At 40.3% G+C, this 16013-nt stretch overlaps 1 protein-coding gene across 4 annotated transcripts in view; it reads left to right on the top strand.

Annotated features, from left to right (window-relative positions):
• Positions 1–16013, top strand: part of MBOAT1 (membrane bound O-acyltransferase domain containing 1) — an 83863-nt gene that overhangs the window by 42251 nt on the left and 25599 nt on the right. For all 4 annotated transcript variants that reach the window (XR_003094380.1, XM_025205736.1, XM_025205735.1 and 1 more), the window contains exons 4-6: positions 1559–1654; positions 10748–10803; positions 13788–13842. Coding sequence is in view for 3 of the 4 variants with exons in the window: in XM_025205736.1 (XP_025061521.1) it covers positions 1559–1654; positions 10748–10803; positions 13788–13842 (207 nt within the window). In the remaining variant the exon portion in view is untranslated. The remainder of the gene's footprint in view (positions 1–1558; positions 1655–10747; positions 10804–13787; positions 13843–16013) is intronic.

Genomic DNA, 16013 nt, shown 5'->3' with positions numbered 1-16013 from the left:
GACGCTGTGGATAGTGCCCCTTGGCATCGGGGTAGATAATAGGCAATCTCCTGCATTTACCAGCAGTTTATTGTAACAGCAAAGTTGTGGCAGGAGAGACGGGGCGGACTACGTAGACAGGTGGGCGAGCTGACTTGATATGCGGCCCTAAGCTTGCCACAGAGACCTTCTTTAATTTACTTCCTCTTTTTTCTTTTTATTTCATCCTTCAGTGGCTGGCTGGCTGGCTGACTTCATTTCACCACTCCAACCCACCCCCAATTCCTTTCTACCTCCCATTTCATTACCCACCCCATCCCATTGTGCTTAGCCAGGTCTCTCCTGTCACCGAGGCACCACATCAGGACATTCCTCTAACCCAGTATCTCCTGCAGGAGTCCTTCCAGTTTCTTCATGTTTATCTCCCTGACTGAGCTGTTTGCTCATGTATAGATCAAGTGACCTGCAAGCTATCACTTTGATCCCCGACTTAAAACCCATTGCTGTCATCTAGGTAGCAACTAATTAGTCACAGATGGCCCATCTCTCTTAAAAGGTCTTCCCACCCAGTAACAAAGGCCTGGCCTATATTCACCAACTCACAGGCCACTTCTGCTATTTTATCTTCTATTTTGTCCCCTGCTTTGAAGCTGACTTGGTGCTGGTGGCTCCATCTTTGCATTGGACAGTCTCAGCTTGCCTTGTCTCTCACCGATCACCTTCTGCCACTGTTTTTTTGGTGCAAAGGCATTGAGTCTCTCTCCAGACTGTCATCCCTGCCTTACCTTTGTTTACACCATGTGCAGGGTGAAAATGGGATAGGGAGAGGAAGCAATAGGGTCTGAGGATCACTGTTTTGTCCTGTACTCCTCAAACCTTTGGAACATCAGGAAGCTGAGTGCTACCCAACCTGCCTTCATGACCTGATTTTACACTTACCCTGGAGAAACTGCAAAGAAGTTTTTCAAGTCATAGTTAAGGAGTATGTCCTATGTGAAGAACTTGGAATAACAACATATTTCATCATCAAAAGCTGAAAGGAATAGTCTTTCAAGTGTTGTTGCACAAAAGTATACAGCTATTGTGTTCTTTCTCTCTGTTGCTTATAAACCTGAAGTACCAGAATTTCAAGTAAATCAGGGGAGAGTTTGTGTGTGTGTACACATTTATATGTATTTATAGAAAGGAAAAGAGACTGAATAATGTGAACAGTGTGCATTTAAAATGTATTTGGTTTCTAAAACTTTATTTTTAAGCCAAAATTTACAAAAGTGACTGGTTCTGAAGCTCTCAATTTTTGGGTTCTCAACTGAGACATCTGTCTGACTTTCATGAAATGTTCAGCATCTGCCCTTAAAATCAGTTATTTTTATAGTGTCTCAAGTTGGGCACTCAAAATCACCAGTTACTTCTGAAAAATGTATATAGAACATTTAATATAAGGTAGAAGACTTGTAACCATCCCAATAGCTAAAAAATTACCCTGCTTTTGTTGTTGTTGTTGTTTATCTGAGCTTGACACAAATATCTGCCGAAACTTGTGTTGGTGACTAATCTGTTTTATATGACACGTTTTTAGGTACTCCTTTGCTGTAGCCATAGGATACCTCACATTGTGCCACATTAGTCGACTATGCATATTCCATTATGGTATTCTTACTACAGATTTCTCTGGGTGAGTATTTAAGCTGAATGCTGTCATTTATTATTTGTTGTTTAGGCTCTTACTTCAGTACATTTTAGAAGCATGCCAGGATATTCAAGTGTGTTTCTGCAGTTTTGTTTGCTTATCCTTTCAAAAAAGGATTTTTTTTCAGAATAATCACTGCACGATCCTACAGTGACTCACAATTTCTGTCAGTCAGCCATGTGTTCCTGGGTGTATTCCTGCAGACCAGTGCTTAGGCAGAGTGAGAGGGTCTGCCTATCTTCTGGGGTTGGGGGAGAGAATCCCTAGGCTGTGGAGTTACTCTTCGGAGGATGTTTGGATCTCTGGGTTGTTTCACTAGAGGAGAAGGGTTGAGCCATCTTCTACTCCCAATGAAGCAGTGAGCCAGGGCTTTACTGCTAGCTCATGAAGCCTGTTCTGATTGTTTGGGTAGACTGCTACTTTCCTTATGCCTTCTCCACTGGGACAATAAGACACGGTTGCCACTATTGCTTAAGAAGCCCAGGCCTTCTCTTTTTTGATTCGGCTTCTCTGCTTTTGGGTTAAAAAGCAGAGAAGATCCCAGGGATCTCTTCTTCCAATCTGGGAAGCCTGGTTGCCCCACATAAGTTTTACTGGAGGAGAGGAAAACTTGCTTGGGCGTGGGAGGATGGGTCTCTTAGGACATGTAAAAGTAACTGAAGTAGATATAAATGAGGTAAACTTTAGCTGCGTCTAAGCCTGCATTGTCATTAAGTTTTTTTTCCCCCTTTTTAACTGGGGCAGTTAATTTAATTAACTGGTAATATAATTTAAATAGTCTACCTTGGTATGCTTTCTTTTTCTTTTCTCAGTCTTTTCCACATAGAACATGGTCCTACTGGGGAATCTATGTGCTGGGAACGATTTTCTGGCACCAAAACAGTAAAAGGGGCCTTACAAAAGTTGTGATATCCTGTATCAGAAGAGTGACTAAATCATTACAGATATTAGCTCTTGCTATTAATCTTACTTCTTGGAACGCAGAAATTTGCTGCATTAAAAAGAAAAGCATAGTCATTCATTTTCCATTAGATATAAACAATCTTTTTGGGTTTTTTGTTTTTTGTTTGGTTGGTTTTTTTGCATGAGGGAGGCAGAACATGACCATTTCAGTCTATTCAGTATGTTGCAGGAGCCTTTTCTAGGCCTTAGTTTCAGCGGAGACATAAAAATACAAACACAGGCTATTTCTGTGAATGTGTCTTTATTTCTTTAAATGTATTTAGTGTCCTGGTCTAGACGGTTTTGAGACACTTAGATTCATAGATGTTGGGGTCGGAAGGGACCTCAGTAAGTCCTTGGGCTTTAAGAGGGGAAAGGTATTCATGTATTCAGAGAAACTTAGTTTTGTAAGATTCTTATGGTTATTCTTATGGGGGTTTTTTAAATTACATATGAGCATACCAACACTGAACATGACAAAACAAATTGGTCAATGGGATTGGAATGTTATAGAAGTATGTATGTCAAAGACCATTGTTCATAATGTATATCCGAATGCACTGTAATGTATGGTAGATCTACTCAAAGGAAATTTAATTAAATTTCATTGGAGAGGTGGTTGTCCTTCATGGATTCAGGGCTATTTTATGCTCTCTTGATGCCAAAGGGTTGCTCTCATTAATGCTTAGACCCAAGGTGATGATAAGACTGCAGCTAACTCAGATAATCTAGGATAATCATCCTCTTCCTGGCTTCATGCTTTAAACAGATCACTCAGCAATTGTAAAACTATGTTGAAGGGTCCCTACCTTAGAAAATAGACATAAAATACATGTTTTGTTTTTGAAATCTGAAGAATAAGCAGGTAAACAAACTCTGTTAGTTTTTTACCTTGGGTCACAGGATTTTCTAGCAGCTAGACACCAGAAAGTGTTTTCTCGGAGTGCACTCTACGTGATAGCAAAGAAGCATCTGTCTTCTAATTCTAATATCCTCAGCCTTCCAGTTTTACTATTTGGCTTGTCATTTTGAATGAAGGTATTCAGGGTGTTTCTACCAAAATGTACAGATGCCTGATTTTGCATTCACCATCATTTAACTTACACTTGCAATGCATTTTTGATCCCATAATAACGGGCAGGTATGTTTTGTTTTGCTTTTTTCCTATTTTGGGAGCAGGAAATACCTGTGGAAGGACAATTGGTAACTTTCAAATCCATTTTATGTCTTAAAATAGAAAATAATGCATCAAATTTTATATCATTGTTAGGGACCTACCAAAATTGTGATTTTGCGAAATCTGGCATTGCCCAATAAATCTGGCATGCCTGTGAAATTTGCTGGGTGGGGTGGGGGAAGACTTGCTGAAAATTAAAATGCTGTATCCCCAGAGGGAGCCAGTAATCCTCAGGGTACTATGACAGCCTGCTAGGGCAGGGAGTGGCGGGGGGCCTGCCCACTTAAAGGGCTGCTGGCAAGATGGCTGCCACCCCCATTCCTTGCCACTGAATGGATGTGAGGACTGCTTGTCATGTGGCACTATCCCTCTCCAATTGGTGACAAGGGGCAGAGTAATACAACAGGCAGCCCTCTCAGCCAGTCAGTGGTGAGAGTTAGGACCCCCCCAGAGCCCCTTGGCCAATCATGTGTGGGGGGAGGTGCTGTACTCCTGCCACAAAATGACTGTTGGACCCTGCGTTCTGCCTGTGAAATCAGGGGGCAGCCATCCCGATTTTAGTAGGTCCCTAATCATTGTAATTAATCTCTTCAAAGACAGGGATAGCATCTATTAGTTTTCTAATAGTGACTATGTTAATTCCTCTAGGGCATGTCTACATGTGCATTTAAGTGTGCCTACATTTAATTCACATTAGCTTAATGCACATTAAATGGGCTTAAGCAGGTATTTACATGTACAGGCGTTAAAGTGCATTGACATTGTGATGGACTGACTTGGGACTAAAGTTAGTTCCAAATCAGTCCACACACAGTGTTAATGTGCTTTAACTATTCATGCAATTAGCCGAACCTCACCATTTTTAAAGTATATTAAGGGCACGCACATGTAGACGCGTGCTCTAATGCGCCTTAAAATGTCTTGTGTAGATGCTCCCCTAGGAGACCAAAAATTAAGTTGGAGCACTGCTTCACACCATGAAGACAACAATAGAGCTGGTTGTGGTATCTTAATAAACATTTTTTGTTGCTGTTGATGAAAAATTAAAAGTTGTCATGGCATTTATTCATCCTGGTTGAAAGGTCTAAGTTTTTAATTTTTAAAAATGAAATCATGAAAACAACGTTTCAGTAACAATTGTTAGTTTTAGTAAACACCTTTGGATTTTAATTATTTTAAATAGCTGAATGCAATGTTTTACCTTCAGTTTTATTTACTTTTTTTTTAAAGATGTGAACATTTGTATTGAATTACTTTTCTTAGGATTTTTAGGATTATTTATTTCTTCTTTTATCCTGATTTCTTTTTCTTTTTCTTCTTTTTGCTAAGAGGATTATGCTGGTGAGTTGTTTTGGGTTTCTTAAATACTTTATAACAATGGTAATACTAATATTACATTATCTTCTTTAGGGTCATAGACATGACTGTCAATATAGTAATATTAATGCTATATAATATTACACCTATAAGCAGAAGTGAGCGAGTTTAAAAAAATCAAGGGAGTGTGATGCTTTCTAAAGGGCCATGGTAGCAGAGCCTTATGTTATTCTTCTGTGTAGTAAGTCTTGCTTATGACACAGGTTGAGAGGTGGTACCCTTTCAACATAACTATAAATTGGTACCATACCTGGTCATTAAGGCTGAGAAGATAAAAGAGGCCAGATGTCATACTACCCACTTAATTTTGTTGTGTGCAGTTGTTTATAGGAACTGGGATGGCTTGACCTTGCTAGCCCAATGAACTCCGTACGTTCAGGACCTTTAGGTCTGGAAAATAGGGAAGGACATGGTTTCTACTCAAACCACTTAAGCCTATATCTAATTTTGTGCACATAACTGATTGGATCAGTGGGACTTTATACATTGTTATGTAAATGCTTGAGTTCTTTGCTCAGGTAGGATCATGCAGTCTTTCACTGGTTGATTACTTTTTGGAATTTACCCAGTGTATGACCAAAAACCAATACTATTTAAAGAATGTCTATAATGAAGGCCAGGGAGTACCATACAGTTTTTATGTGAAATGTTGGCTACCTCGGTGCCATTCCCATTGGAAGAAATTCAAAAATCATCATAAAAATGGGCAGTAATAGGTACTATTATTTAGAGTCTTGGCGGAGAAGCCAGTGGTTGGATTAGTTTGGAGCTGAACTAGCCTGTCATCCTTAAGATGTAATGTTTCTTCCCTAATATGACATGCACTGGCTGACTGATGTGCAAAATCTTTCACTTTAACTCTGTGCTGTACTGCTCTGTAGGTTAATCGGGGACTTCGTTTTCTAAGACTATTGGAGCAAAACATTTAATCAGCACTGGCTGTATTCCAAAGGGATCAACAGCAGCATGGTTAGCAAGCCACTTTAAAAATGAACATAATCAAATTTAAATTCTAGGAAAGCCTTTTAAGAAGGTTTTTAGCAGTGAGTGTCATAAGTCAATGACTTATCTTTTGATGCTTAATGCTCTGTTGTTGTTTTTTTTCCTCCCAGTGGTTTTGTATCAAGCACAAAAGATAGCAGCAGAGGTACAATAGCCAATTTTTACAAAGAAAGTATACTTGATGATGGAAAGTGATTCAGAAGTGTTCTCTTATCGTTGTACCATATTAAAACAAAGTACAGAAACAGTAAACACTCCCTAGAGTAAGCTTGCTTTTTTTTCCCTTTAGAATTAATGACATCAAATTTATTTTTTTTCCAAGCATAACTTCAGGGCAGGTAACTCTGGGGACTGAAGACCTCTACACACAGACCAGGCACAGAATGGGTTATATTAATAAAAGACGTGTCTCTGCTAATATGTTTCTCTTCTGTAAGGGGAAAACATAGTTTCTTCTGTAAATCCATTTATTGCTTGACAGCTTTGCTAAGTATATATCTTCATGGGCCTTGACTGAGATCACTCTCTGATTACACATGAATAGTCTAAGAGCCATCAGGTGTTATCTACCAGCCTGCATAAATTCAAACCAGTGAATTAGAATTGGAAAGCTTTATAACCCATTAATATCTTATGAAACATCTCTAGGAAAAAACTGTTTTTCTGAAAGAAGGCAACCTTTGACTGCAAGGAATAATGAAGAAATAATTATCTCATGAAAGCTGTGACTTGCAGTTGTTTAGAATGGTTCTGATTTTTTTAATTAAAAATGACTTGAGCTTTCACTCATAACATGAAACAAACTGGAAACCAATTGATGTATGAAAAACTCAGCCCTGTATTTTCATGTGCATGCTTCAGGATTTTCAGGCTTACACTGAAAACAGAAGTAACAGGTTACTGCAGGTTGCAATATTTCTGGCATAGTAATAAAGTCAAGCAACCTGGACAGTTAAACAAGAGAACTTGCCTGTGTGAGATTTTTACTTCAATTCCAAGATGAAGTAGACAATTTAAAATAAATATTTGTTAATGCTTGACCACGTTAAATGTTTTGCCAACAACCACACAGATAGTGAAACTGTCAGTGGAACTGTTTTTAGATATGGTGGGCCAGACTGTTCAATAGTATTACCTGGAACAAATTGGGCTCAGTTTGTTTGGTCGATTTATTTTTCTAGAGTACTGTACCTAATCCCTTGGAAAATACTGATTATAACATGACTTGTTCCTCTTGGCTGTGCTAATGAGGCAGGCTAGTTGCAAAGTGTATTTGCATGAACGTGTTTAAATCATGTTTAAAAATATTTTAACTAATGTGGTAGGCAGATCTAATTAGACCTTAGATATTTTCTGACTATTATTTAAAATGCTATACAGGTATTCCCAGCATGTCACTGTGTCTTAGCTTTGGCCACTTCCATTGCAGTATTTTTAACCTCCTCCAAAAGTGGTGTTCCCATGCTGGTTGGGACAGGATGAAAGCAGTCTGAATGTTCTGGTTAGAGGATAAACTGTAAGGCAGTTTTCCACCTTCCTTAAGAAGGTTATTAAATAGTTTAGATCAGGCTGTCCAACTTATAAGCAGCCAGGGGCCGCACCAGTGTTGGCTTAAGGATCCACAAGTGCCCCCACCCCTGTTGCATTGTGTCCACGCAGGCACCCTCAGCCACAGATGCCTCCAGTGCCACAGACTATGTTACCTGGCCTTGGACAGGAAGCAGAATCTGGAGGAGGGAAAAGCCCAGAAACCCCAGCTGCTGCTGCAGCTAGAACAATAGGAGGAATGGCAGCTGCGTGGGAGCCTGGGGGCCACAAATTATCCTTTTGTTAGTTGGATAACCCCAGTCAAGAGGATATTGGGTCAGTTTGAACAGTGGAGGCTACTGAGCTATTCTAAGGCTGTTTTTCCTTCTTGTAATGTCTTTGTATATTTCCTGACTTAGTCATTTCTATATCAAACATGCTGAACATACTGCCTGGGTAGAACAGTGTGACTTCTTTTGTTTTCCCATAAGTGGTTTCCCTTTAAAGATTGTGTTGGTTTTTCAGTATAGGGATGCGAAATAAATACATTTTTTGTGAAAGGTTGCCTCATTTGGAGTTCAAATTTCAGAGGGAGAGCTTGTCATTCTTTTCACATTAAACTGACTTACTTTACTCAGTGTCTAGATATTATATATATTATGACTAATAAATTCCTGATATCGATAAAGAAAGATTCTCTCCTATTTTCTGTGCATTCTTATACTGGGACATTTTAACAAAGGCTGTTTTTGTGCACATTTTAATCTGTGCTCCTGAACGCTTGCATTGTGGTATTCATATTCATTGGCTTAGAGCAGGAGCTCCAATTTTCAAAGGCAAGCACTTAAATTTTAGGTGTACACTTTTGATTCTAAAGCGCATGATTTAAACTCACCCACTGGAATGTTTCTGTAAAATGCTTATTACTGTCAAGAAAGATGAATGATGCAGTTTTCTTTTTAGAAGAAAAAAGGATGTTGAATTCATTTCAACAGCATGGCCAGCTCTGACCATCACTGGGCTTATTTTGCATTTTTAAATTGTTTTTGTTGTGCTTTCAAATGAAATTTGTGTACACCTGAGAAAAATAAAAACATAATAAAATAAACAATTTTTGTTTAAAATTATTCATTTTGAGTAGTGATCCAGTTCTGTTGCAAGTATTTTTCTCTCCAGAATTCTTTACATACAGTGAGAAGTACGGCCACATTCTGTGTACCAGAAATCTGGTAAATATATTATTAATAGGAAGAGGTATTGATAGTAGCTATAATTTATGTAGACATGATTTCTGAAATTGTAGAGAGAGATGTTTTTAATTTTAGTAGTACAAAAATAAAGCAGTATGTGGGTTGAAAACCTGACCTGTGTAACACTTGTATTTTGTTAATGCTTCTGCATTTGGAATTGTTGTGTTGTACTGTTCCTCACTTACTCCAGACCTCTTCTGTATTAATAATTCCTTGTACATATATCCCTTATAAATAAGGCCCTTAAAATATTCCTTAAAGTAACTCAATGTTTTCATGCTCATATACAATATCCCAGTCACAATATTACAAGTAGTAGTAATAGAGGAGGAGGCAGTGGGCAGAGCAGTGAAGTAGAACTTGGGGCATCTGGGATCTGTTTTCAGTTCAACCGCTAGCTTGGTAGGTTATATTAGACAAGTCACTTCACCCCTTTGTGCCTGTTTTCTTATCTGTAAAATGGGATTCTGACATCTTTTGTATTGCACTCTGAGAAACAGTGATGAGGAACTATGTATGATTTTTGGCTAAGAACATTCATTAGGCAAGTTTCCTGTCCCCAGAAGCTTAGGTTAATACCACAACACTGCAAATATATGAGTAGTGTCACTGGACTTCATAGGACTCCTCATGTGCTTGAAGATGGGCACAACTAGAATGTGTGAATGTTTGCAGGATCAGGTTAAGCCCAGTCATTTCAGGGACAAAACTCATTAGAGGGGAGTAGAAGTAAGGGAGAACAAAGGATATATTATAACTGTCACTGTGAGATGTCAAATCTCACAAGGCTCGAATTTGGTCATTACATGAATGAAAGATTGCCAAGGTGATAGTAATGTATACAATGGTATCATTTCTTCTGAGTAGGCTTGCCTGGTACTCTGTACTCTGCTGCTGAAGGTACCATGTTTTGAATGAGATCTAAAATAAAGTTCTGAATGTGTCTGTTGATTAAAGACCTTTCTGCAGTGTTCTGGAGAATTGTTAACTTCACAATCCTGTCCCACTTTTCAGTTTGAATAATTACATTCTGCCTAGCTCAGGGGCCAGCAACCTTTTCAAGCTGCTGGCTGGAAAAACCCAGCTCCAGTCCGGCATGGACTAGGTGGTTTCTGCAGCATGTTAATAGCAAGGGGTGGGGGGGCGGGTTGTCATATCCATGTTGGGGCCAGGCAGCTGGGAGCTGTGCTGGCGTCACTTTTCTCAGGCCCCTGCTTACCAGCTGGTACATGAGAGCACCTTCCAGTTGGAGGGGACTTACTCCATGGCTAGGCAGCTGGGAACTTTGCTTGCACTGCTCCTGCTTCTTCCCACTTGCCTCTCCCAGGCCCCTACTTCCCTGCCCACTCTGTCTGCAGCATGGGCAGAACTAGAAGCTGCCTAGCTCCAGCTCAATTCCTCTCCAGCTAGAAGCTATTCCACACTGCACCCAGGAAGCAGGGGACATTGCAGTGGCAATGTGGACAGGACTTCCAGCTGCCTGGCCCCAGTGTGGGCACGGGCAGAGGCAAAGCCTTTTGGCTCTGTGAGCCTAATGTGGTGACTTTGTAGTTTGGTTGCCAACCCCTAGCCTAGCTAGTTTCCTCCTAAAGTTTCAGTGTTTATGTGGCGTATTCCATTTTTAGTCGTAAGCGGTAATAACTATAAAATTCATTGACAAACTATAAGTGAAAAAAGATCTTTTGTGAGTGTAAGCTATTAAAAGCTTACACATACTGATTAATTGTATATACAGTAATGTAGGAAGGATTTATATATTGTGTGTGAAAAGGCGTTCATCACTTTTTGTATCTTTTGTTATAGTCCACTGATGATTGTTACGCAGAAGATCACAACTCTTGCATTTCAAGTCCATGATGGTAAGCAAGTAAACCTCCTGATATTCCTAAAGACAGCTTTGTTTTACTCCAGACCTTTTTCTTTGGTGCAGTTATATGAGGCATAAATTTAGCTCAGTGAGTTCCTCTGGTGAACAAGGTCAGCACTTTGTGGAAAAAACCCAGTTTTTTCAGGATTCTTCTGGAATCTAAACCTGCTTGTTATAGAAGAAGAACAAAATGAAACAAAACAAAAACTCCCTCCCAAAACAAAAGCCAAGATACTGCTTTATTTTCTCTGGGTAGTCCTCTGCACCTCCAGGTAGGGGCGCACAGGTTGAGGATTGGGACTCTGTCCCAGCCCTGACCCACACTATCACTGTTGCAAAATTCAGCCCTGGAGCAGCTCCATGCCCAGCCATGCGCCCTGCCAGCGCTGCTTGGGTTGGTCTCCGTGGGAACTGTGCCCCGCGCTGTCACAGCCCTGGTGCTCCTGGGTCTTCATGGAAACCGGCCACAGCAATGCAGGCAGGGGCTGGTGGGAAATGGAATCTGGCTGCTGGCCAGATTTGCCATTTTGCCCACCCCTGGTCTAGCCGCTGACTCTAATCTCATCTAATATTTGTTTAATACCAGGATAATGCCGATGCCTTCCCTTCAGTTATGCTGGACTCTTGCTGATGTGAGATCAAAAGCGCAGTGATATGTTTAGTCCCTGGCCAGTACTAGAGACTAAGATGAAATGTTTGAAATACCCTGCCAGTTTAGCTAAAGAATGGTTTAGTCTTGAGAGATGATAGCCTGTAAACTGCAATGGGAAGGTTATAGCCTCTATCTAGAGCAAGGGCAACCAAAATGATAGGTAAGAAAACAAATATGGCCTCTAGGCCCTTGCTTTATTGGGCTGTCACAAATGGTGCTCTTTTCCAGCAGAATGCCTGCTCTCACTACAGTGCAAGGCTCTTCCATTCCAGTTATAATTATTTTTGTTGTTTGTTTACATAGGGGCTCCCAAGGATCTGTTGCTCATTGCACTGTACAAACAAGACGGTCCCGCCACAGAGAACTGAATGATTTAAGGCTTAAATAAGGTTTACACTGTGGAATTTAGTGTTGTATAGAGATACCTCTACCCTGGATACCTGAAGCAGCCTAGCTGCAGCAGTGTGAAGCTTCAAATGGGCTAGCTTGGATATCTCTACACTAGGGTTGGGTATTTGACTGGTCAAATAAAATTCGGTCAATTGACTGGTCAACTATCAGTCAAAAATTGTAAATTATTACCAATAGGTCCAAATAACATGCAGAAAAAGCACAAATTTTCCATTAAGAAGTGTGTCAAAAACAATTAAAAAATCATATTTCTGTCAAGAAAACTACCAAACAATGCAGTATTTTTTTTTTTTTTGTAAAATTGCTTTAATCTTTGACCAATCAAAACTATGCAGTCAGTTGACTGGTTAATTGACAATATTGACTGGTCAATTGACCAGCTTGCCAACCCTTCTCTTCACTGTGCTGTAGTCTGCAGTGTACACATACCATTAAACTGTATTCAGTGGGTCACTAAACAGATGTAGAGAAGGGCAATGTGTAAGCAGAGGCAGTACCATTAACAAAAAATCCCAATATTAATTATGTTGATAAGTGCTAATTACCTTGCCAAAGTACATATCTGTGAACTAGGTGAAATAGAAGTTGTTTTCATTTCAGATGCTCACAAGTTTCTATCTGAAAATTCATGCAACTGACTCTAAATCAAAACAAGCAAATCAAACATTTCAAATAACCCGAACCAGAAGTATGTTTTTTGAAGTACAGGTGCTTTCACTACTTACTAACAGAGAGGGAGAGAGCATAAAAATAAGCAGTAAAGCGAGGACATTTGTATGGCATGTATTTTGTAGTAATTTTTTGCTAACGTGGAGAATTAGGAGGCTATAAAATTCCAGTTTCTATATATCTATGTCTGTCTATTTGGATTTGCTCCATGAGCAAAAAGTTAGTCTCTTAGTTTGTGCTGGTGAAGGTAGAAGACTGCTTTAACTCCTGAAAAGCCAGCTAGTGGCTGTCATGCAGCATTTGTAAGCTTCTCAAGACCAGGAGTGCTGCCTAGATCTTTGTGGGGAGAAGAATCCAAGGAAGCTATATTGGAAAAAAAAGAGCAGAATAATGCTTGCTGTTAAATGCATGCTATGAAGTATCCAGTCTGCATAGGGTTACACAGTTTATATAATGATAATGGTGTCCACTTCTGCATTTCATTACTATGGAGTATTCAGGATCATTGCTGAATGTCACATTACCATAAGGGGTTTTGTTTATTAACGCAGTGTTTAAGCTCATTAGTGTCTGTCTTGCAACCAAGATGTGGATTTCATGGTTAGGATGCTGTTCCAGGGAAAAAGGAAAGGAGACTGAGTTGGGACTTCTTGACTTTAAGTCCTGAACAACCCCTCTTTTCCCATGCTGGGTGCCACTTCTTCTCCCTTGACCAGTTCTCTTGCTGTGAATTGTTCTGTTCCTCATAAGGAGGCCAGCAGGAGTTTTGTGGTTAATTGGACCAACAGCTTCTGGGAATAAAGATATCATGGAACAGCTGTTAGAAGAAGGCACTGGGAATCAATGCTGGTGGATGGGTATCAGGGGGCTCACTGTCTACGGGGGAAACTCTTTACGGAAGGTGAAGCTGAAGTTAAGGCAGAGCTTTTTTAGAAGAGAAAGAATGAGGAGGAGAAATCTATCCAATAGGAGATGCTGATAGGGGAGGATCAAGCAGTAATACACCTTTACTCAGTTCCTCACTGCAGTTCTTTGAGGGTGAGCATGCTTAACTGGAGAGATGGAAGCTGAAATAAAGTACTACTCTTGGTAATGATGAAAAGCAAGAAGGTGTTAGGCTTTCAGACAATAATAATTTTATGCAGGATATAACCTTTGGGTGTGGGAATTTATTTTCTGAAGGTATTTTTGGAAGAGACCTATTTAATTGTAGTGTGTCATTGCTTATTATTTATTCTTGCTAGGGATAGGTCGACAAGCTGAGGACCTCACTGCAGAGCAGAGTCGACTTGCTGTAAAGTAAGAATTTTGTTTTTCTAGTTCGTCTTCAGTGTCCTCTAGATGAGGTTAGGTGGTGGGTTGTGTTTGGAGAAGGGGGAGCAGAGGGTGTCAATTCTACCCTCTCAGTACCAGGAGATAGGATTTTTGTTGGGATGTGCTTCCTCAGGCCACCCAGAACTAATGGAGCTAGCTTGCTTTTATACTTATTTAAGCAATTTTCTTCTTTGGGATGATGATGGTATCCCAGGCACTCATGAATATGGCTATCTTTTCCCACGTGTCCAAATAAACACCAAGAGGGCCCTCATTCAGCAAAGCACCCAACCATGTGCTTAGATCACATTAACTTTAATGGGTGTTTAAAGGGAAGCAACTTTTTGTCAAAGCATTATCTTAATAAACATATAATTTATTTATACTCTGCTCTGATCTTTAGGCTTTCATCTTCCTTTCACTGTGGCCTGCTGTTTTTCATATTAAAATATGCCTTCTCTTATCAGCAACTACATCATAGCATTAATCCATGTTCAGTTCTGTTTTTCTTTGACCTAGTTTCTGGGCACTGATGCACATTTCTTGTCTACCTCTTCACCTTCAAGGCAAGGAGCATAAACTTTGAATGACTGGTCTTAGCACTTAAAAAGAGCTGATGTTGCTTGTCCAGACAAGCATCTTTTCCCCAATTTATTTTAATTCTACAAGTCTATAATTATCAGTTGATGGTGGGGTTATTTGAGTAGAGTGGAAGCAAGTAACTAATATTTAACTTTGGATTTAATACATGTGAAACTTTGCTTCTGGCCAGAAAAATGGGTTGCTTATTTTCTGAGGTTTAACTGTTAATTATTACAAAATGATATTGGAATTAAAATTAAAAGTCATCTCTTGAAAAACAAAAGTCTGTAAGGAAGCTGATAAAATTTCCACAGTGACCCTTTACTTTGTGTCTCCCTGTGCTCTGAGCTTTAATATGCTGGACTGCGACTGGGTTCTGTGGTCATAAGGTTAATTTTACCTGTTGTTATGATGGTATAGTGTTAGCTACTTTCCCCATCAGTACAGTATAGAACAACATGCCAAAGTTTGAATGTCAGCTGCTGAGAAATTGCAAACGGAGTTTTAAATCCTATTTTGTAATGCAGCCTTTTGTCTTCTCTCCTGCTCTTGGCCTGCTTTGTTTCTCTTTTGCTCATGTTCTGTACATTCCTTCAAGCATTACTCATGTCTCTCTGCTCAGTTTTCTAGGCAGACTTGCTGTTGTCTGGCAGACACAGTGGCATGACTTTGGCATGGCTTGTTGGCTTTATCTGTTGCTCAGTATAATATTAGTGCCTAAAGTCCCTAGTCACAGATTGGGACCCCGTTGTGCTAAACTGTGTTCAAGCAGAGAACATGAAATTACTGTTGGTCCAAAGAGCTTACAAGCTGGACCTTTATCTATAAAATTATACTATCAGAGAAAGTCTCAGATAGATATCAGTATCTTCAATAAGGGGCACAGTGAATGCAGAAAGTTGCGTAGCTTGAACTGGTTCTGTATTCAGAAAATAAGAGAGCAGCAGACGTGTTACCATTGTTTCATCCTTTCAGCTGATGGTATGCATTTAATTATAAATACTGTCCTTACTCAAATCCAAGACCAGGCTTTTCCCTCCATTCAGCATGGGTGGGGAGGGAGACTTTAATTTTGGATTCAAGGACAAGGCAAGGGTCAGATAGTTGTTATGGCTCTCATTTTGGTCCTGAGTCTGGGTCAGGTCCAGAGTCAGTCACAGCACCTGTCGCCCCCTCCCCGCCACTGCTTACTATCAGATGTGACTCCAGCTCCTTTCCCTCCTGAGCACAGAGCACATGGAAGCTCCAGCCCCTGTTTGTCTATGCAGCAGTGTCCCAGGACAGGAGCTGCTACCAGTGCTCCTGCTACATGGCCAGGCAGGGACTGGAGCTTTCGTGTGCTCTGTGTCCCAGGAGGAAATGGAGCCAAAGTCATGCCCAACAGTAAGCGGGGTTTGGGGGGGGAAGGGGGTAGGAGGCAGGGGATGTTGGGGAACAGGTAGCAGGGGCTTGAGCACCTCGGGGGGCAGGTAGCAAGAGGTGCAAGCTACAGGGATACAAAAGGTGGGGGAGGGTGGCTACCTGTCTACCCAGCCATCTGCCGGTTCCACTGCACACCCCCTTCCATTGCTTTC

The sequence above is a fragment of the Alligator sinensis genome, unplaced genomic scaffold (assembly GCF_000455745.1).
Source record: "Alligator sinensis unplaced genomic scaffold, ASM45574v1 scaffold342_1, whole genome shotgun sequence".
Classification (NCBI taxonomy): Eukaryota; Metazoa; Chordata; order Crocodylia; family Alligatoridae; genus Alligator; species Alligator sinensis.
The sequence above is the reverse complement of the archived record's forward strand: the minus strand, read 5'-3'. Positions and strand labels throughout refer to the sequence as shown.